We start from the raw sequence: 21,707 nt of genomic DNA, 5'->3' as shown, positions 1-21,707 counted from the left end.
TTCTGCCTCCCTCTCCTCTCTGCTCTCTGCTCAGTAGAGCATCTAGCCCTGGGATTCAGAGTCAGATCTCACCTGAGACACAAGAGCCTTTTCTGAAAAGGGGTCCCTTCTGACTTCTATTCTCTCTGCATGTGGAAATTGAGAGGGGTTTCCTGGGGGAGCAGAGAGGGTTGAAAGGAACAGGAGATCTTAAAAACTCAAGTGCTTAGTTTTGCAGATCAGGACACTAAAAAGTTTAAGTGCCTTGGCCGAGGCCCCACCGTGATTTCTGGTCGAACAGGAGCTGGAGCACAGCTGTTCTGATTACACATCAGTTTCTCTTCCAGAAGCCAGACATTCTCGGACATATTTGGAAAGTCCTTTGCGAGTGGCACACACTTCAGTGGCTTCGTTCCTGGGTGACTTCCAGGTCTGCAGGCAGAGTATCTCTGATCAGGTAAGGTGGGTGAGAACAGATAGAGGGAGATGACAGAGCAGAGGGGTCTGGCTGTGGAGGGGAGAGGCCTTGGTGTCCAGATAAGAAGAGAGGGAGGAAAAAAAGGCTTCAGGAAACTGGGCCAGCAGGACCAGAGGCATTGCCCCAGGAAGGCTCTGGACACCCTTCTGTATCCTTCTCAGTTTCCAGAGGGGCCACACTGGGATTACGAGTCCTGAGTCCAGCCTGCCGAGACCTCCAGAGAGAGCTGGGTTTGGGTCAGAGCTCTGCAGGGCTCCCGCTAAAGCTCCAGACCTCTTACAAACCATGAGAGCCAGAACCTACTTCTCCTCAGACTAGCACCCACTTCCTGGATGGGTGGTTTAGGAAACAAGACATTCAGAATCACTGAGGGGCAGGAGGAGGTTGCAAATCAGGTGAAAACTTTCAAGGCTGAACAATTTTCCTGCAGAAGTGGGCAGGAAGGGCAAGAACTGACCCATGCTGGAGGGAAATAGAAAGGAGAGGAGAACAGGCTTATGTCCATGTCACCACCTATGCCTTTTGGGCACCTTCTGCAAAGGGGTGAGTCCAGGAGGATCAATGCCTGTGAATTTTTAAATCTACAATTTCAAGGAAACCAGGAAATAGACACATCAGTTCAATTCAGTCCAGTCGCTCAGTTGCGTCCGACTCTTTGTGACCCCATGGACTGCAGCACACCAGGCATCCCTGTTCATCATCAACTCCTGGAGCTTGCTCAGACTCATGTCCATTGAGTCAGTGATACCATCCAACCATTTCATCCTCTGTCATCCCCTTCTGTTCCTGCCCTAAATCTTTCCCAGCATCAGGGTCTTTTCCAATGAGTCAGTTCTTCGCAGCAGGTGGCCAGGGTCTTGGAGTTTCAGCTTCAGCATCAGGCACATATGCACATGTGCACACATAAACGACTGTTGTGAAACATTGCTATGACATATTGATTTAGTTAATGTATAACACGGGCTTCCCCATGCTAGTGGTAGAGAATCCGCCTGCCAGTGCAGGAGACCTGGGTTTGATCCCTGGGTTGGGAAAATCCCCTGGAAGAGGGCATGCAACCTGCTCCAGTGTTCTTGCCTGGAGAATCCCCATGGACAGAGAAGCCTGGCGGGGTACAGTCCATAGGGTTGCAAAGAGTCAGACACGACTGAAGAGACTTAGTACACACACATGCACGCACGCACGCAGTGTAAAACATGTCCTGCAGAAACGCGTCAAATAATGTGCACATGCCATCCGGGAAGGTGGGACCAGCTGCAAGTCCTTCCCCAGGTCCCTACAAGAGAGCAGATGGTCAGCAGGTCCTACATGGTGACCCCATGGTATGAGCACACAGGTGGCTCTGAGGAGGGAGGGGTTGTGAGAAGGACAGGCAGAGATGGAGCTGCACTCAGCAACTGGAATGAAAAGAGAGCACCAGGGATTAAGGTCACTAAGTGGGGGAAAGTGCACGAGGGCTCTGCCGCAATTCAGACCCCTTAACCTGTGGAGCCCAAAGTGCCTGTGTGTACACGCCGAAGCCCGCTCGATTCACTTCTCTTCAGAATCACACGATGTTTGAATTGAAAAGGACTTTGGAGGGTTATTAGCACAAACTGCCATCCAGGCAGCCAGAGAGATTCAGCACTAGAGCCCAGCTCACCTGGTTCTCAGTTAAGACACCAGATCCGAACGCCATCCTGGCCTGGGTGGAGTTTCTGACATGTGTGTGGGTGTGTGTGTGTGTGTTCACCTGCTGACATGTCATCTGCTGCCGGTTTTATGAGCTGGCACACAGGGGGGCTTGTGAACCCAGTGACTGGAACAAACTCCAAGCTGAGTGAGCGGTGGCTTTGATCTCCATGCCCCAGCCCGGCTCCATCCTCGCAGCCTCTTGGTCTGCCCTGCTGGCCTCCCGCTTGACAACTCAGCTAAGGAGATGCCTCCTGAAAGGACTCAGGGGGCAAGGACACGCTGATGAGTAAGCTGGACGGGGAAACAAACACAAGGGCAGAGGTCGAGAGAAAGAAGAGAAAGAAACCCAGGTTCCCACAGAGAGATCACTCAGGGTCATGGCCACAGACACACCCCATAGCATCCACCACAACCCCCAACCCCCCCACACACACAAGCACACAAACCCCACACTCACCAGCACAGAGATGGAGCGAGCAGACCCAATTGTAGAAAGAACAGGAGCAGCAAGAGAGGGAAAACCAGATGGAAACACAGAAAATAAAATGATATGTAGACACTTTGGGGCCCTAAATCAGTTGTTCTCAAGGGAAAATGACTGCCTCCCGCTAGGGGGGACCTCAGGCAATGCCACAGCTCAGCAGAGCAGGTTCTGCTGTCGGCCCGTGCACGGACCCTATGACAGGCGGGACAGCCCCCACACGAAAGGATTAATTGTTCCAAAATATCAGTCGTGCCAGTCTGAGGACCCATGCCCCCAAGAGAGAACCCCGTACCCACGTTGCCCATGCTCCTGGCCAGGTCAGGTCAGGGCTGGGCCACTGCCTTCCACACCTGTTTGGAGTCTGTGCTGGAGTCCCATTGGCCCTGGTGACCCTACAGAGTTGGCACTGGGTGGCAGGAGGTGAGAAAGGAAAGGAAAGTTGGTAACTGCAGCCACGTCTTCCTGCAGGTCCCCAACTCCCACCCCCCACCCCGTCCCATGAGACAAATACCTCAACGCCTTATCGTGAATGAGGGTCTCTGCCTGGAGCCTGGTGGGACAGAGAAGGTGGGTGGGTCGGCAGGCAGGCAAACACTGGCTTAATGGGCACAAAGGTCCGGGGTTCAAGGTTTGGGTTCCAGCGTCTTCCCCCGCCACCCAGCCAGAACCTGCTGACCCCGGGGTGGGTGGGGAACTCAACTAATCAACTGTACTGTTTGCTCAGGCACTGCCGCCTGGCGCAACTGCTTTCTCTCGAGATTTGAGCGTGGCCCTCCTCCACTCCTCTCCGTGGAGACACCCCAGACCTGCACCCGAGCTTGCCTTCTCCCCTACACATAGCACGCGTGTGCACACGCACTGCACAGACCACACACTCACACACTCTTTGCTGCTCCCTCCAGCTCTCTGAATCAGAGACAGGCAGGGAAAGGCTCCAAAGCCTGGGAGTGATCCACACATACCTCTCCGTCTCCAAGCCTGCCGCCCATGCCCCAGGCCACTGGGTCCTGGCTCGCTGTGGGCTGGGCTGAGGCCAGGGCCTCCGTTCCTCTTCTGTGGGAAGAGGATCTTCCCAGGGCACTCAGCTTGCTCTGGTCAGAGTTCTGGCAGGACCAAGAGGGGCTGGACTTCCTGTCAGCACTCTCCAGTGCAACTGTGCAGGCCCTTTCCTTCTGGAACATTCTTTGCCAGCTGTGGTCGGAAAGAAAGACAGAGGGCTCCGGCGTCAGGGGAGTGGGCTTGAACCTGGCCTTGGCTATAAAGTTGGCTCTATGACCTTGGGGGACTTACTTTACCACTATGAGCTTCATTTTTTTTTTTCCTTCCATTGGTAAAATGCAGATACTAATGCTTGCCTTACAGGTCTGATGTGAGGTGACATGGGAAGACTTGGTTAAGGGCCCCTGCCAGGCAGTAGTGGGTAAATAAATGCTGTCTCCCCTGGAGGCTGCCAGGGAAAATATTTGCAACATAATTACCCTAAAAATATATTTGCTGTTTATCTGAAACTCAAATTGAATTGAGCATCCTATCTTTTACTTGGCAACCCACTCCTTGCGAGTGTTTTAAGTCGTTTCAGTCGTGTCCAGCCCTTTGCCACCCCATGGACTGTAGCCCGCCAGGCTCCTCTGCCCATGGGATTCTCCAGGCAAGAGGACTGGAGTGAGTAGCCATTCCCTTCTCCAGGGGACCTTCCCAGCACAGGGATTGAACCCGAGTTGCCTGCATTGCAGGCAAATTCTTTACCACTGAGCCACCAGTGTGGTGTTGGGGACAGTCTCTAGAATTCTGGAGTAGGGGTCTGAGAACTGTGTTCAGAGGGGCCACACATGGTCCAGGGGTGCCATTTTATGCTCTAGTTTGTGAGTTCAGAATGGATTTTTCACCTCTTAAGGGCTATAAAAGCAAGAAAAGAAGAATGTGTATCAGACGCTGTATGCCTGTGTGCAGCTTGCAAAGGCCAGAATATTTGCATTTACTATCGGGCCTTTTATAGGAGAAGTTGCTGACCCACAGTTACTGAGCGGGCTGAGAGTTTTCAATATTTATGCACCTGTCATGGGCCAGGGGAGAGACGAAGCAAAATCACGCCTGTGGGACAGAGAGGTTCAGAGACACCCTGCGGAGAAGGTGGGCATCCTGGCCCTTCAGACCCAGCGCCCTGCCCAGCTCCGCCCCCTTCTCCCACACTGACTGGAGTACCTGAGACTCAACTGACCCGTCCAGGCCTTTCTATAAAAGGTCGCCAGGTGTCCCAAAGTCCAGGGAGTCCTGTCCCTTCTCTCAGAAGGCCTCCCCTCCCTGGACTGGCTGTCGGGGAGCTGAGAGAGGGAGCTTTCCCAGGCCCCCACAGCTGCTGGCCTGTCTCTTTAAATCGCAGGTAATTTGGGAGGAGTAAGGGAGTGTCTTCAGGGCTTCTGGGTCTCCCAGGAGGAGAGCTCCTGCCCAGGGAGCTTAGTGGCGGAGTCCCAGCTCTGCCAAGTGTAACGAACTCCTCCGAGGGAGGCCTCTTGTGTCTGGCTGCTTACACCTCGGGGAGACTCCACGGGGCCTAGAAGGCCCCGAGACGGCACCTCTCCAGGAAGAGGGCGGGCCGGCCCTCGGGGCTGCCCATGTGGCCCCCAGGCTGAGTCCAGGTGGGGTCTGGCCTCGGCCCCAGCCCCCCAGGGAGCTGGCCCCCTGCTCCATGGGGTTGCCACTGCCCAAGGAGAAGGGGCACATTCTCTGCCTGTGGAGGAAGCTCTGCAGATGGTTCCAGAGGCAGGAGCCATGGGCCCAGAGGCGGGATGAGCAGAATGTGCTGCAGCAGAAGAGGTAAGCCTCAGAGCTGCGGCCCCGCACCCCTCCCTTCCCCCCGGGCATCCCCCTCCCCTTGAGGGCACCTCTGCTGGGAAAACCTTTCTTCCATGCCTGGCCCCTCTGGAGCACTTTGTCTCAAGAGTCTGGGCCTGTGGGGTTAGTGCCAGGTGGAAGGGGAGGAGGGGCTGGCATGGGTAACACAGGTGCTCCCTATGTTTAAGAGCCCATCAATTAGGCAGCCTTTCTCATAAGTACTTTCCTGGAGCCCAGACAACTTGTCAGGCTGTGGAAGGATTAGGGCATCACAGACCTGCACCCCGGAGGTGCTGCTGCTGTGTGTGTGTGTATATTCAGTTGTTCAGTGATGTCTGACTCTTTGGAACCCTCTGGACCGTAGCCTACCAGGCTCCTCTGTCCACGGGATTCTCCCAGCAAGAATACTAGAATGGGTTGCTGTGCCCTCCTCTAGGGGATCTTCCCGACCCTGGAAATAGAACCCAAGTCTCCTGTGCCTCCTGAATTGCAGGTGGGTTGTTTACAGCTGAGCCACCGGGGAGGCCCAGAGGTGCTGCTAGGTTAGGACAGTTCTTTACATCTCTACTCCCTGTTCCTAGAACAGTCTCTTGGGCAGAAACACACAGTACGTATATGTGCACATGTGGGAATGAATCAATGAGTGGGTCAGGGAGGGAACTGCAGACATCAGTAACCAGCAAATGTGGTAACCAAAATGTGATAATCATTCTTGTGCATTTATCGCATCAGCCATTGACGGAGTCTGAGTCTTGGAGTGGGGGAGTTGGAGAGGGGTGCTGTTTGTGAAGACGACAAAGCTGGGACCCAGCCCTGGAATTTATTACACTCCATTGCAGGAGAGGGCCATGGGCAATGGGCCAAAATACCAGGTGCTTAGAATTCACTGCGGAAGGCAGGCTGAGGAATTTGAGAGGCTCTAGAGTTTGAGCCCGAAGTACATCTCACTTAAGGCTTCCAGCCCCTGAAAACTGCCCTAGAGTCATGCAATGGTGCCCCCCACCTCCATTGGTGCTCAGAGGTGGGAGCTGGGAGGAGGTAGGAGGAAGCTTGAGGCCATCCCTGTGTGTGATTTCTCCTCCAGAACGTCCGTGGGTCTCCCTACTCAGGGGCCGGCAGGCTAGCAGGAAGTCCTCTTCCTGGGACTTTCCTGGGTCCCTAAGAGGCAGATAATACGTCTATTCACAGGGGAAAGTCCAAAGCGTGTGTGTCTGAGGGTCTCTCTCCATCTCAAAGTGGGGTAGGGGGGGCCCTGCCTGAGCCTGACCGGGAGGCTGGGGGTTAGCTGGAATTCCTGTTGTTTCCCTTCCTCTTGCTCAAGGATTCAGGGCTGGGGGGTGTGCTCCTTTTTTTCTTTTCTTTTTTTTTTTTTGAGGTCTGGCTCCCTGGCTCTCACAGCTGCCGCCCACCTCTCTCCCCCCGGGCCTGGGAGAGTGGGGGCTGAGCACATGTTTGGCTGATGACATCTTGAGGCAACAGAATGTTATTGTTGTTGGAGACTGGGACCATCAGTGGTTCCACTCATCCCAGTCCAGTCTCAGGACCCTGGAGCTGGGGGAGCCGGGCAGGAGCACAGAGAGGCCCCTGGGGCTTGGAAGTGGTGGCGGAGGCAGAGGGGAGGACCTGGGCTGGAGCTGGGGCTGCTCCCTGGTATATTCTCTGTCCCTGTGTCTTAGCGACATCTGATGGGCCTTCTCTCACAGCCTTGGGCTAGGAAAGCCTGATTCACCACTCAGAGAGCTACTCTCCCCTCTTACTCACATCCCCTGTCAGATTTCACAGTTTTCTGGATCCTCTTTTTCTGGGACACCAGGGCCCTGGAACCTTGATTCCCCTACTGGGTGGCTACTCCCCAGAAGGACCTGAAAGTGTTGGGAGGGGATTGTCCAAGGCAGCGTCATCACTCAGCTTTAAGGGGAGATCTGTGGGCGGCTGGACATACATGCGCTGATCATGTAAGTGAGGACAACATGGCCAGGTGAGCAGGGCTGTTACCAACCCCCACCCCTGGGAATGAGGCAGACCCAGAGTGGGGGCTCCAGGTGGGGTGGAGGGGACTCCAGGAGAAGGGAGGCACTCAGGTCTCTCCAGGAACATGGGGGAACCCAGCATTCTTCTCTCTCTGGTTGACTTTTCTTGGGTCTTCGTTGCCTTTGCCTCGGCTTAAACCCGTGTCCATGGGATCCAAGTTGAACCATCATCTTTCTCTCATTTCCTCTGCATCATCTCGGGGCTTTGTGTATATATGTGCATGCTAAGCCGCTCAGCCGTGTCTGACTCTTTGCTGTAGTCCATCAGGCTCCTCTGCCCATGGGATTCTCTAGGCAAGAATACCAGAGTCGGTTGCCATGCCCTCCTCCAGGGGATCTTCCTGACCCATCTTAATTCCTGAGATGCAATGTATAGGTGTTGACTATAAAATGCTCAGCTAGGTTTGCGAAAATGAATGTGATGCATTCTCTGCTCTCCAGAAGCACACGTTCTTAGGGGCCAAACACACCGGTCAACACCGACTTGGGTTAAAAGTGAGCTTGGCGACTGTCCTAAGAAGGCTGTGAACAAGTAGCGTGGGAGCCTTGAGGAGGACAGTGCAGGCCCCGATTCTGATTGGTGTGGACTGTGCTGGGCAACTTCCGCGGTCTGCCTAACGTGATCCTCACCCTGAGCCCCTCACTGGCGGGGCCATCCTCCCGGTAGCTGGCACGAGGCAGTGCGCACCAGGGACTCTTTTCTGTTTCGATAGACCCCTGTATTAGTATCTGTGGGCTGGCATGGCATACCTGTCAGAGTGAGGGCTGGGACCTTGGATCGCCCTGGAACTTCTTGCTTCAGTAAACGCATGTGCAGGTACATGCATCTTGGACTTGAAAGATGCAGTTTGGGCACCTAGAAGGGCGGCTAGGTCTGGAGTTAGCCACTTTCCTGAGCTTTGGCTTCTTCCTCCCATCGCCCAGAACCTGAGCTGGAGGGAGGCTGCCGCAGGTAGCCAGTGCACACCTCCTCCGCTCCCTGATCACCGCTCCAGCTGCTTCCCCCAACCTCACCCCAACACAAGAAAAATTGGGAAGAGCCAGAGAACTAGAAGAACCACATAATTGAGTGGTGAGAGCCTTGGGGCTAGGTTCTTGGCCAAGCATTCCATCTTGAACTCTGTCTGATCTTCTGAATCTAGCTTGGCTTCCTTTGCAGAAAAATAAGAGAATTATTCATCCCACATCACAGGGTTGTAAAGAGCAAACGTGATCGTATGCGAGATGCTGCTTTGGAAGCTGAAAAGCACATTTAACACCTGGGACCACTGTGATTAAAAAGAACACAAGAACAGTCAAAAGGCAGCTTCCACTGATAGCAGGAGTTAAAGGGACTGTGCGCTCCCTCCCATCAGAGCTAGAGCGACCCAAGAACCAGACTTGGAGCCCCAAGGGGTGTGTGTGACGTGCTTCTCTGAGAGGGGTTGGTGGAGAAACCAGAGGGACCCCGCTTCCGATTCTGATGAACACAGAGAACAGGAACAGGGAAATGACCAGAGGGGTCCCAGCGCTGCCTCCGACTTGTTTGAACAGACCACCCCAGGGCTCCAGGCCTCTTTCCCCATATGGACAGATTAGACTGGGTTTCCAGGGCTTTCTAGAATTCTTCCCTAGACACGCTTGATCCTGCTCATTTCCCAGCAGCCAAATGCAAAACTTCACACGTGCAGGTCCACACACGTGAGTGTACACGCATAGACGTGTACACATCCACAAGAACGTGAAGCAGAGAGGATGGGGTGGAGGAAACAGGGAGAGAAGACAAGTGGCAGCTCCTTGGGGCCGGAGGGAACCTCAAGGTGATCAGTGACTTGTCTGCTCTGTAAAAAGTGTGCTAGGGTTTAGGCCAGAAATCCTACAGCAGTGTTTCTACCAGTCCAGCATTGAGCCAGACTGTTCAATTTTAAAATAGTCAAGCAAAAGAAGACATTCTAAATTCTGGAAACAACTTCCATGTTTTTATCATTTCAGATCTTCTCATTTCTCTCATTGTCTTTTATTAATTAATCTGCAGGTGCTTAAAAGGCTTCATTTTTTGTTTCTTAGCTGACCATTTAATGATTTGTAAGAAAAAAAAAACATGGAGGGAATTTCTCATTCTATTTAATGTGAAAAATCCCTTCTTAAAAAATAGATAAGGAATACTTATACATTGAGGTCAGAACTTCTCTACCTGACCCTTTTGATATGTTGGGCAGATAATTCTCTGTTACAAGAGGCTGCCTTGTTTAAGAAGCTAAGCGGCACCCCTGCCCTCTGCCAACTAGATGCCAGTTTCACCCCCTCTCCCAGTCATGACAACCAAAAATGTCTCCAGACTCTGCCAAATCCCTTGGAAGGAGGCAGGGAGTTATCCCTGGTTAAGGTGTGTGTGCTCAGTCGTGTCTAACTCTTTGCGACCCCATGCACTGCAGCCCGCCAGGCTCCTCTGCCCATGGGATTCTCCAGGCGAGAATACTGGAGTGGGTTGCCATTTCTTCCTCCAGGAGATCTTCCCACCCAAGGACCTAACCCACATCGTTTGCATCTTCCGCATTGGCAGGAGGATTCTTTACCACAGAGCCACCTGGGAAAAACCACTGCTCTAAATCACTGTTTGTAGATAAGAGATTCTGGTAGTAAAGTTATGTGTGCTTCTAAATAAAATGAAACTGTCCCCTGGAACAGAGTGAGTATAATTTAACCATTAAAATCAGAAGACATTTTGGCAGTATCTCCTCTTCTTCCTGCCCTACAGAGATGTCTGGTGATGTGTAGATTTTACTCCAGATCTAAACTTCTGTGTTGGGTTTCTTTGGAACAAACTATTTATTTACCAGGCACAAGAATCTTTGGATGGGTCTGCTCTTTTCACTTTCATGCATTGGAGAAGGAAATGGCAACCCATTCCAGTGTTCTTGCCTGGAGAATCCCAGGGACGGGGGAGCCTGGTGGGCTGCCGTCTCTGGGGTCGCACAGAGTCGGACATGACTGAAGTGACTTAGCAGCGGCAGCAGCTCTTTTTTATGGGGTCCATCTTTTTATGGGGTGTAAGTGTAGGCAGCTGTTTGGGAGGAGTTCTCCCTTACGTAAATGGCAACCCACTCCAGTATTCTTGCCTGGAGAATCCCATGGACAGAGGAGCCTGGCGGGCTACAGTTTGTGGGATCGCAAGCGTCAGACACGACGTAACGCTATCTTTTCTGCCTTACTGCCCAGGATATTAGCAAGGGCTTTCTTGGCTTCCCCCTTGTGGCCATATGATGCTGTTGCAAGTCATACCTCTGCCTGACTCCCTGGGAACCATGTAGACTGCCCTCCATTTTTGCGGGATCTTAGAGTTTGCCACCGAGAGAAGACCAGGTCTCTACAAACCTCGCTGGTTTGGGTCATAAGCCTTTTCTTCATCCACAGTGTGATATGATTGAGGTTACCAAATAAAATACAGTTCAGTTCAGTTCAGTTGCTCAGTCGTGTCCGACTCTTTGTGACCCCATGTATCACAGCACGCCAGGCCTCCCAGTCCATCACCAACACTCAGAGTTCACTCAGACTCACGTCGATCGAGTCAGTGATGCCATCCAGCCATCTCATCCTCTATCGTCCCTTTCTCCTCCTTTCCCCAGTCCCTCCCAGCATCAAGACAGAGTTAAATGTGAATTTCAGATAAACAATGAATAGATTGTCAGTTTTAGTTTGCCCTAAAATATTGCACGGACATACTTATATTAAAAACTTATTTGGGGGGAGTTCCCTGGCAGTCCAGGGATTAGGCCTCTGTGCTTTCATTGCCAAGGGCCCAGGTTTGATCCCTGGTTGGGGAACTAAGATACAATCGGCCACATGGCACAGCCAAGAAAAAAACAAGAACTTATTTGTTGTGTATCTAAAATTCAACTCTGAGCATCCCCATGTTTTTATTTTGTAAATCTAGCCATCCCAGTTCAAATGGTAGCTTCCTGCCCTCACCAGGCCACCAGGGCAGGCAGTGGAGGCCAGAGACAGAACATGTGGGGACTGGAGGTTTGAGAGGGACATTTATGGTCATCAGAGATATGTCAGAGAACCAACAGTGGTGTCTCTGGGGCTGCCACTGACTAGCCTCCCCACTTATGTCCTAGGAAGCAGGGAGTGGACTCTGCACTTGGGTTAGAAGCCCCTTTGGACACATTTCTAGCTTCGCCGTTAACCCTTCGCCGTTAACCCTTGGCCAAACAGGGCACAGAACTAGTAGCAAGACAAAGCAACAACAGCAAAAACTAGAAGCTAACTGGAGGAGGGCAGAGAAAGGATACAATTTGAGACAGTGGCTGACCTCTGACCTCCAAGTGCCCTTAGAAGAGAAAGAGACAGATACTAATCACAGCACCTGAGGTAAAAGTAAGGCCAGAGGAGAGGGCAGAAAACTTCCTGCCATATATGTGTGTGTGTGTGTTGGGGAATAGTGCTTACTCTCGAATATCTATAAAAGAGGGATTTGCGCAGATTGTTGGAAAAGGTGATGGGGGTGATGGTGGTGGTGGGGGTCATGGTGGTGGCGGGGGTAATGGGCTGATGGTGGTGGTGGGGGTGGTGATGGTGGTGCAGCTGGTGATGGTGGTGGTAGGGTCATGGTGGTGGTGGGGGTCATGGTGGTGGCGGGGGTCATGGGCTGATGGTGGGGGTGGGGGTGGTGATGGTGGTGGGGATCACGGTGGTGGTGGCGGTCATGGTTGTGGTCAGGGTGATGGGGTGAGGGTGGAGGGTGTGGGGGTGATGGCTGGGGTGATAGGGGTGATGAGGAAGTAGTGGGAGATACTGCAAACTTGTTTTGCAGCTGTGTGAGCACACCAAGCATACTATTTTGTACTTAAGATTATATGTTTGCCTAAGGTTGGCTTAGGGGGTGGCTGATGGAGCTAATAAGGCCGGGGCGGGGGGGAGCAGTAAAGCCAAGCCACCTTCTGGCATTGCTACAGTTCATTCCTTCTACAGAGAGTGGTAATGAGCACCTGCCATCACGCTGGGCATATTCCCAGGCACTGGGAGCGCAGTACAGAGAGTAACTAGGGTGGGGTGGGGGCTGGATTCCAGGTGAAAGGAGAGAGACAGCACAGTCACGGGGGAAAGGGTGTGCCCTGGGGTGCCGAGGCCAAACTGCTGGGTGTTGGGGCCAGCAGGGGGAGGAAAGCACGGGAAAATAGTTGCACAAAGTCTGGAGAGGACTTCTGAGTTTCTTCTCCTTGGGCGTTTAAGGACCCACGAGACTTTTGTAAACTATGCTTGCATTTGCTGTTTAGAGAGAATGTCTTGGGAGCATCCAGAAGGATGGTTTGGGGGTAAATAGGGTATAAGGGAACTAGTCAGAGGAAGATTTTGCTAATCCTGGCCCAGAGAATGAGGACATGGATTAACAGGGATCAGTGGGAATGGGGAGGCAGGGACTGAGTGGGGAGAGCCACTGAACTGACAGGTGGCTGCCCCTGCGGCTGATGCGGGGGCCTGGGGCCAGCATTCGGGGAGATGGACAAGCCGCACTCTCTCCTCCTCTCCCGATCACCCCTCCACCCCCAGTTCTGGGAGTCAGTTTCCTGCTACTATGGCCTTTTCGGTGTGTGAGCTCCTGTTCACATAACTGACCCTCTGTGGATAAGTAGTGTTATTGCATTCACTCCTGTAGAAGGACCAAGTAGCTCTGGGCCAGCAGGGGAAAATAAATAAAGGGACCCCATGTGTCTCAGTTGGAGTCAATTTTGATCATACAAAAAAGTTCATTGTAGGCATAAAGCTGGAAAGTCAGAGATGATTTGCCTAAAACAAGTGAGACACAGACAGGAAGCAGGGAGAGACTATAACTCGACACGGGGCCAAAGAAAGAAAGGACCCAAGGCTGCTTTTGGACTGAGCCCCAAAGATGCCGTCGTAGGGAAGAAAGTGCCAAGGGCTTTCCTGAGGAAGGGGACCATCGCACAACAGGAGAAGTACCCTCCAGCCTCTGCGTGTCAGCCGCCTCCATAAAGATAAGGGAGGCATTTCCTCATACCCTCAGTCCATGAAAATAAGGCTTATCTTGGAGGGTAACCTCAGGACTTCAAGGGACGCTGCAAAGGGGTTGCTCCAGAGGCCAAAGAGGTCAGGAAGTAAACAAGCATTTAGCTGAAACTCCTTCCTCTCCACCTGATGCGCACAGATCTCACACACACACACACACACACACACACACACACAGAGGAAAGGAAAGCTGTCCTGACACTTACCCACGCACAAACTATGGAAAGTTGTCTTGCATTTAGCTCATGGAAACTATGGAAAAGTTGTCTTGGATTTGGCTCACACAAATTATGAAAAAGTTGCCTTGGATTTAACTCACGCAAACTATGGGATAGTTGGCTTGGATTTAACTCACGCAAACTATGAAAAAGTTGCCTTGGATTTAACTCACGCACACTGTGAAAAAGTTGCCTTGGATTTAACTCACGCACACTATGAAAAAGTTGCCTTGGATTAACCAATGGGTCAGAGCTGAGCGCTCAGGCAGCCCCTCCCCTGATAGCAGCCCCACCTCTCTGGATGAGGGACCTCCAGGTTCGGAGTTCATTGTCACTGAGGTGTGAGACGGAGCAAAGCCGCCCACCTTTCTTCCCAACCGGCCCGCTCCCCTCCCTTACAGGATCTGGGAGTCTCCGCTCTTGCTAGCCGCCAAAGAGAACAACATCCAGGCTCTGAGCAAGCTGCTCAAGTATGAGGCCTGTGATGTGCACCAGAAAGGTAAGGAGCGTTTCCAGCTGGGTCAGCCCTGTGCCCATGGCCCTCCTCCCCCTCCTCCTGCTGGTATAGCCCAGGGCCTTCTGCTGTGGGCCCCCAGTTCTCTATGGGCCCCCTTCACTGCTCCAGAGAGGACACGAGACTCTGCTTTCTGTCACTGCCAGGAGCCGTGGGGGAGACGGCACTGCACGTGGCTGCCCTCTATGACAACCTGGAGGCCGCCATGGTGCTGATGGAGGCCGCCCCGGAGCTGGTCAAGGAGCCCATGACATCTGAGCTGTATGAAGGTGAGGGGCCAAGGGTCTGGGATGGAGGGAAGTGTGACCTTGGTGGTGGACCTGGAAAATCCCATGCGTGGAGGAGCCTGGTAGGCTGCAGTCCATGGGGTCACTAAGAGTCGGACACGACTGAGCGACTTCACTTTCACTTTTCACTTTCATGCACTGGAGAAGGAAATGGCAACCCACTCCAGTGTTCTTGCCTGGAGAATCCCAGGGACGGGGGAGCCTGGTGGGCTGTCACCTATGGGGTCGCACAGAGTTGGACACAACTGAAGTGACTTAGCAGCAGCAGCAGTCTGGGGAAACCAAGAGGGGATCTGGGCCCCCTTCTCTTCATCTCCCTCTTCTGTCCCTTTTTCCTCGGCATTCTTGGTGCCCTTCGTTGGAGTGCTAACCTCTGAAATGGAGAGACCTAGGGTAGGAAGGCTTCCCTTGTCGTTCAGTAGGTAAAGAATCTGCCTGCAATGCAGGAGACCCATGTTTGATTCTTGGATCGGGAAGCTCCCCTGGAGAAGGAAATGGCAACCCACTCCAGTGTTCTTGCCTGGAGAATCCCACGGACAGAGGAGCCCGGCAGGCTACAGGCCATGGGGTCGCAAGAGTCGGACATAACTTGGCAGCTAAACCACTAGAGCAGGGAGAGGCAGGCAGCACAGGGGGCCCCTGGGAGCCCCACCAGGCCCCTACCCCTGTCTCATCCTCCCCCAGAAAGGCTGACCTGGTGGAGACAGGAGGGTCCCCCTGCAGGATTCTGTGAAGATAGGAGGGACCCCTAGCTGGATCCTGGGGACAGAGCCCAAGCCAAGAGCTCTCTTGTCCAGGTCAGACGGCCCTGCACATAGCGGTCATGAACCAGAACGTGAACCTGGTGAAAGCCCTGCTCGCCCACGGGGCCAGCGTCTCCGCGAGGGCCATAGGCTCTGCCTTCCGCCTCTCTCCTCACAACCTCATCTACTTTGGTGAGAGCAGGCCCGGGGCTGGGAGGATGAGGAGGGGGCACCAGTCAAGGCAGGGCGGGCTGAGGAGGCCCCATGCTTGGGGCGGCCAGAGCCAAGCCTCCAGCCCTACCCCAGGGGCCCCTCCAGCATCCCCACCTCTGGTCCTGCTGACAAGGGTCCACAGGCCCAGAGCAGAGATGGGGGAGGGAAAGGCGGTCACTTGGAGACACTGCCCCTCCCCGCCCGCATCTCACACCCACCCGCCTGGGCCTCTGCCTCCCCAGGGGAGCACCCTCTGTCCTTTGCCGCCTGCATGGGCAGCGAGGAGATTGTGAGGCTGCTCATTGAGCATGGCGCGGACATCCGGGCCCAGGACTCCCTGGGTAAGAACTGGGCTGGAGGGGGCGCTGGCAGGCTGAGGGTGGCAGGGGAGAGGGGAGGGGCTGGGATCACCCTCAGGCCCCTTCGGGGTGGGGGGTGGTCCTGGCGAACAGCAGGGACTCTGGTCCCAGGGGTCACGTGACACCCTGTGTCCTCTCCCAGGAAACACAGTGTTGCACATCCTCATCCTCCAGCCCAACAAAACCTTTGCCTGCCAGATGTACAACCTGCTGCTGTCCTACGACAGGCGAGGGGACCACCTGCAGTCCCTGGACCTCATGCTCAATCACCAGGGCCTCACCCCCTTCAAGCTGGCCGGAGTGGAGGGCAACACTGTGGTGAGGGACCCTCCCCCAACCCTATGGGGGTCCTTCTTCTGACCCTTCGTCTTACACTTCTGGCCCTTTGAGGAAGTAGACATGAATGGTCCTCCCCGATGCTGAGGCCCTATTTTCAGCTTCGATTGGAATTTCCTTCTCTGCCCCTGTCTAGCGTCTTCTTTCTCTCCCACTTTCTCTGCCCTGAGTCATTAGGGGCTGCAAGGATCTAGATCCTGTCCCCAGGGTGGTCTGTAATGCCCATGTTCCCCTGCCCTGCCTCCTCGCATCTCCTCTTTCCAAACTCTAAAGGGAGTTACAGGGGAAGAGGATGAACTAGGAGGCTGACGTGGAGAAGGGTTCTTTTGTCCACAAGGCTGCAGTCTTTGAGTGAAGAGCGAGCCCCCTTTCAGGGGTGCAGTGGTCCTTCTGAGCAAGCGTCCCATCCATACCCCAAGACAGTCCCCTTGGCTTGCTCCTCCTCACTCACTTGCCCCCCCATCCCCAACTTTAGATCTTCCAGAACCTGGTGCAGAAGCAGAAGTACATCCAGTGGACGTGTGGACCACTGACCTCCACTCTCTACGACCTCACAGAAATCGACTCCTCGGGGGAGGAGCTGTCCCTGCTGGAACTTATCGTCACCTCCAAGAAGCGGGAGGTATGGTGGGTGGTGGGGGGCTGGTCCCCAGGCTAGGGAGCTACTAGGGAGGGGAGTCAGGGGCTCTGAGCTGCTTGCTGCCGTCTCTTTTTGCTGCAGGCTCGCCAGATCCTAGACCAGACGCCGGTGAAGGAGCTGGTGACCCTCAAGTGGAAGAGATACGGGCGGCCGTACTTCTGTGTGCTGGCAGCCATGTACCTGCTGTACATCGTCTGCTTCACCATGTGCTGTGTGTACCGCCCCCTCAAGCCCAGGACAGACAATGAAACTGACCCCCGGGACAGCACCCTCTGCCAGCAGAAGCTACTTCAGGTGACCCCCAAGGACTAGCAGAGCTTTGGGGTGGCGGGTATCCAGCTCTCTGCCATCTTTCAGATGTGTGTCACGTTCCTAGCTCACCACCCACGTTTCTCTCCTTGCCCAGATCTCAACTACATAGGCACAAACTCAAAGACATGCACACAGAAAGATACCCATGCTCTAAGAGCAGAGTTTGAGAGAGCCAAACCTCTCAGGTTGAAAAGAATCTGAGCGACTGGTGTCCCTAGACAAGGATGTGGACTTGCACCTGAGGGTGGGCAGGGCAGATGGAGGGAAGCCCTGAGTCCTCTGACCACACCTCTCCTTTCAGGAGGCCTATGTGACCCGCCAGGACCACCTCCGACTGGTGGGAGAGCTGGTGAGCGTCTGTGGAGCCGTCATCATCCTGTTCATAGAGGTGGGTGCAGTGGGTATCCGGGGGTGAGGCTGTGTGCCCCAGGGATCCAGTCAGAGCTTCAGTCTACAAGTGCCTCATGGCTTCCCGGGCTCTCCCCAGATTACAGACATCTTCCGTGTGGGGGTCAGTCGCTTCTTTGGACAGACCATCCTCGGAGGACCATTCCACATCCTCTTGTGAGTCTCTTCCTCTCACCCCCTACACCTTTCTCACTAAGGCTCCAGTTTAACTCCCTGGATCCCTGGCCTCTGGAGAACCCCAGCTCCAGAGGCCTCGCTGTGATGTGTGTGTGACTGTGTATGGAGCTTGAAGCTGAGTGTGTGGGTAGCACTTCCATCACCCCCTCGCTCTTGGATCCTCAGGATTACCCCAGTCTCCCTCCCATGGCCCCCTCCCCACTCTCCCCCCAGCATCACCTATTCCTGCATGGTGCTGGTGACTATGGTGATGCGGCTCACCAACACCAATGGGGAGGTGGTGCCCATGTCCTTCGCCCTGGTGCTGGGCTGGTGCAGCGTCATGTACTTTGCACGAGGATTCCAGATGCTGGGCCCCTTCACCATCATGATCCAGAAGGTCAGTGCCTCCTCCCAAACTTTCTATAGAAAGGTCCCAGAGCAGGGGCTGCGAACATTTCTGAAAAGCATCAGATCAGAGAGACCTCAGGCTTGCAGTGGTGGTTTAGTCTATAAGTCATGTCCGACTCTTTGCGACCCCATGGACTACAGCCTGCCAGGCTCCTCTGACCATGGGATTTCCCAGGCAAGGACATTGGAGTGGGTTGCCATTTCCTTCTCCAGGGAATCTTCCCTACCAGGCTTGCAAGGCCAACATATACATAATCTCTTTGATTTTTTTTTCTTCCCTTCTCCCTTAAAAAATTTTTTTCAATCATTTAAAAAATGTAAAATTCTCACTCAAGGGCCATACCAAAATTGATCCAGTAGATTTGGCCGGCAGGTAATAGTTGGCCAGCCTCTACCCTATGCTAGAGAGCAGAGCTGTGGGACTTCTCAGGGTTAGACCTCTTAGAGGCTATAAGGGGCAGTTGCTCAAAAGACTGGTGTGGAGCTGGTCTCCCTTCTCTTCCTTCCCTCTAGATGATTTTTGGCGATCTGATGAGATTCTGCTGGCTGATGGTTGTGGTCATCCTGGGCTTTGCCTCGGGTAAATCATCTGAGACAGGGGCCCTGGGCTGGAGGAAATCAGAAAGCACAGGATGCCTCTAGATAAACCTGGGGGGAGAGGGAGGCAGGAGGGGAGGCAGAGGCAGGAGGAGGCCACAGTGTCTGAGGATGGGATGTGTTAAGGGGGAGAGCTGGCTCTTGGGATCAGGAGGGTGAATCATATGGAAAATAGGGGAACGTAAGAACCCACAGGACGGAGTGATGGAGGGCTGGGATGGTGACCCTGGAGAGGAAGCAGACAGGACTGAAGTGGGCAGCACAGAGCGGGCTACTGTTTAATCACATGGAACTCTCACCCCCTTGGGTGAGAGCAGCCTTCTTTATCATCTTCCAGACAGAGGACCCCAATGAGCTGGGCCATTTCTACAATTACCCCATGGCGCTGTTCAGCACCTTTGAGCTGTTCCTCACCATCATCGACGGCCCCGCCAACTACGACGTGGATCTGCCCTTCATGTACAGCATTACCTACGCTGCCTTCGCCATCATCGCTGCTTTGCTCATGCTCAACCTCCTCATCGCTATGATGGGAGACACTCACTGGCGTGTAGCCCACGAGCGGGATGAGCTCTGGAGAGCGCAGGTGAGCCCCCTCATGGCCGGGAGGGTTAGTGCAAGTCATTCTCTTCCTGACAAGGGCCAGGCCAAACTCAGAAGCAGGATATTTCACCTCCCACCGCCCCCAACTCCCCGACAGCCCCAGTATATCTGGAGGGTTATTGCACAGGCAAAATTGACACAAAGTGTACGGAACTGGATCAGCAATACAATCAAGCAATCCTAGAACAGCTGAAAAGAATTCCTGTTTTCTCAAAAAAGTCAAATCTGTCTTTTCTAGAATCATCAGTAAGAAATGCACCTCAGGAGTAGCGACAGTGGGCTTCCCAGTGCAAGTGGTAAAGAACGTGACTGCCAATGCAGGAGACTTAAAGAAATGCGGGTTGGGTTTCTGGGTCAGGAAGATCCCCTGGAGGAGGGAATGTAACCCACTCCAGTATTCTTGCCTGGAGAATCCCATGGACAGATGATCCTGAAGGGCTATACAGTCCATGGGGTTGCAAACAGGAGGGCACAACTGAACCGACTTAGCACACAAGCACAGTAGCTACAACTGCATTCACGAAATTTTGTTACTGAATAAAAACTGAAGAATCAACTTTGGGGCAATATTTAAGTCTTCAAAATTCGACCCAGAAAAACTGGACGTATTAAAAATAACGCCACACAAACTCCCTATAGTCACAGAAACTTTCTTCAGTCAGATAATTGTGATGGTGTCAAAAGCACGCATTAACTGGATCAAATCATCATTTAAAAATGTACTTACAAAAGAATTTATCGCAACAAAAATAATTACAGCAACGTAAATGGGAAATCCTCCAACTAGATGGCATTTAACTGTGTTGTGTAGAAAGTAGAATTAAAAAAAAAAACAAAACCCTAAGCTGGCAACATAGGGTTTGCTCGTGAAAATATTTTTTCAATGTAAATGTATTGGTAGGAAATTTCTCCGCAGGATATTTGTGTTTCTAAGTAGCCTTTACATCTGTAGGGTCAAAATATTCCGTAGCCCCGAGGACCCTTGCTCTTTGCTCTGCCCACCTTCCTGATCCTTAGAGCGAGGTCTCCCCACCTCCTGCAGGACTGGCCTGGCCTGGATGCCAGGTCATTGGCTGAAGCACTGTGGGGCTCAAGACCCATCACTCTCTGCTGCAGAAAAGGGGTGATGAAGCTAACTGCACTAACCTCTGCTCAGGGGTATGGTCCCCTCTGGGAAACCACGAGTTTCCCAGCCGTCGCTACACTGTGGTCCCTCTGCCTGGAGTCCTCTCCACTCTTCCAGTGGTCTGCACTCCATCTCTCGTTTCATCCTCTTCTGCACCCCCCCGCCCCCCTCCACAGGTTGTGGCCACCACTGTGATGCTGGAGAAGAAGCTGCCGCGTTGCCTGTGGCCTCGCTCGGGGATCTGTGGGCGCAAGTTCGGGCTGGGGGACCGCTGGTTCCTGCGGTGAGTGACAGCATGAGCTGGCAGGCTTGTTGTACAGGCCTGTGCGCTCCCTGGGCTTCCAGTCTTACTGGGGGAAGGGAAATTGCCAGGCTCTGGGGGCGGAGAGCAGCCCTGAAAGCATCCACATTGTCCCTGGACCTGGCTCTGTGTTGCTTCCCAAAGCCTGGCATACCCTGTGCCCACTCAGGCTGCAGACAAGGAGAGAGGCCACCGGCAGGAGGGCTGGACAAGGCCCAGAGATGAGGGCAGGTCCGAGGTCAGCCATTCCATCACCTCTTCTGTACTCCCCTTCTCCCAACAGTGTGGAAGAGAAACAGGACATCAACCAGCAGCGTGTCCGGCGCTACGCCCAGGCCTTCTGCCACCCAGGCTCGGAGGACAACATGGACAGACTGTGGCTGGGCGGCCCCTTCAGCGCTGGCCGGTCGCTTCCTACCCACTCAGTGTCTCGAAGTACCTCCTGCAGCAGCATCAACTGGGAGAGGCTGCGGCAAGGGACCCTGAAGAGAGAGCTGAGGGGGGTGGTCAACAAGGCTCTGGAGGACGAGGAGGGCTGGGAGTACCAGATCTGAGCTCTCCTCCCGCCTCCTGCCTCCCACCAAAGTCCAGATCTCTCACCTGCCAGGTCAGGGGCGGGGTGGGGGGAGCGGGTAGAACAGAATACAAGGAAACCGAGGAGCAGGCTCACACCTCACCCAAAGCATAGGGACCCAGCATGAATAGGGACCCAGCTTCACCCACCCTGGCCTTACCGCCCTGTCTGAGCAAAGCACTTTACAAAAGGTTGGGGTGCCACCTAGGGCACCAGCCTCCATCCAGGGTCACAGCTGCAGACAGCCGTGGAGGTTCGGGAGGTGTACTGAGCAGATGGGTACTGCTGGGAGGGGGTGGGGTGTGATACCGCCTCCCACCTTCCAATAAAGTCACTTCCTGTATGCCTCTCTTCTCCTTCCGCAGCCTTCTCTGCGGTAGGGTCTCCCACCCCCTTGATGCAGACCACAGGGCCTCACCACTA

The 21,707-nt window shown here is 53.8% G+C and overlaps 1 protein-coding gene across 3 annotated transcripts; it reads left to right on the top strand.

Annotated features, from left to right (window-relative positions):
* The first annotated feature begins 349 nt into the window (after positions 1-349).
* TRPV6 (transient receptor potential cation channel subfamily V member 6) lies at positions 350-21,629 on the top strand. Of its 3 annotated transcripts, none has more exons than XM_040260037.1 (16): positions 350-436; positions 10,020-10,145; positions 14,106-14,203; positions 14,365-14,487; positions 15,303-15,440; positions 15,704-15,802; positions 15,963-16,138; positions 16,632-16,778; positions 16,878-17,090; positions 17,410-17,496; positions 17,596-17,672; positions 17,907-18,072; positions 18,597-18,663; positions 18,998-19,266; positions 20,586-20,692; positions 20,994-21,629. In XM_040260037.1, exons 2-16 carry the CDS (start codon positions 10,123-10,125, stop codon positions 21,262-21,264), a joined length of 2,061 nt encoding a protein of 686 aa, XP_040115971.1. In that variant the 5' UTR covers positions 350-436; positions 10,020-10,122; the 3' UTR covers positions 21,265-21,629. The 3 variants fall into 3 exon arrangements, with proteins under 3 accessions (XP_040115971.1, XP_040115973.1, XP_040115972.1); XM_040260038.1 differs by lacking the exon at positions 350-436 and adding an exon at positions 5,343-5,429; XM_040260039.1 differs by lacking the exons at positions 350-436; positions 10,020-10,145 and adding an exon at positions 5,080-5,429.
* Positions 21,630-21,707: the final 78 nt, after the last annotated feature.

The sequence above is a fragment of the Oryx dammah genome, unplaced genomic scaffold, assembly GCF_014754425.2.
Source record: "Oryx dammah isolate SB20612 unplaced genomic scaffold, SCBI_Odam_1.1 HiC_scaffold_18, whole genome shotgun sequence".
Classification (NCBI taxonomy): Eukaryota; Metazoa; Chordata; class Mammalia; order Artiodactyla; family Bovidae; genus Oryx; species Oryx dammah.
This window is presented reverse-complemented; position numbering and strand designations above follow the sequence as displayed.

Coding starts and splice junctions, on each gene's coding strand:
- TRPV6 (XM_040260039.1), top strand. CDS start 5,302: ATGGGGTTGCCACTGCCCAAGGAGAAGGGGCACATTCTCTGCCTGTGG. Junction 15,441..15,703: donor TCACAACCTCATCTACTTTG/GTGAGAGCAGGC, acceptor CTGCCTCCCCAG/GGGAGCACCCTCTGTCCTTT. Junction 16,779..16,877: donor TCACCTCCAAGAAGCGGGAG/GTATGGTGGGTG, acceptor TTTTTGCTGCAG/GCTCGCCAGATCCTAGACCA.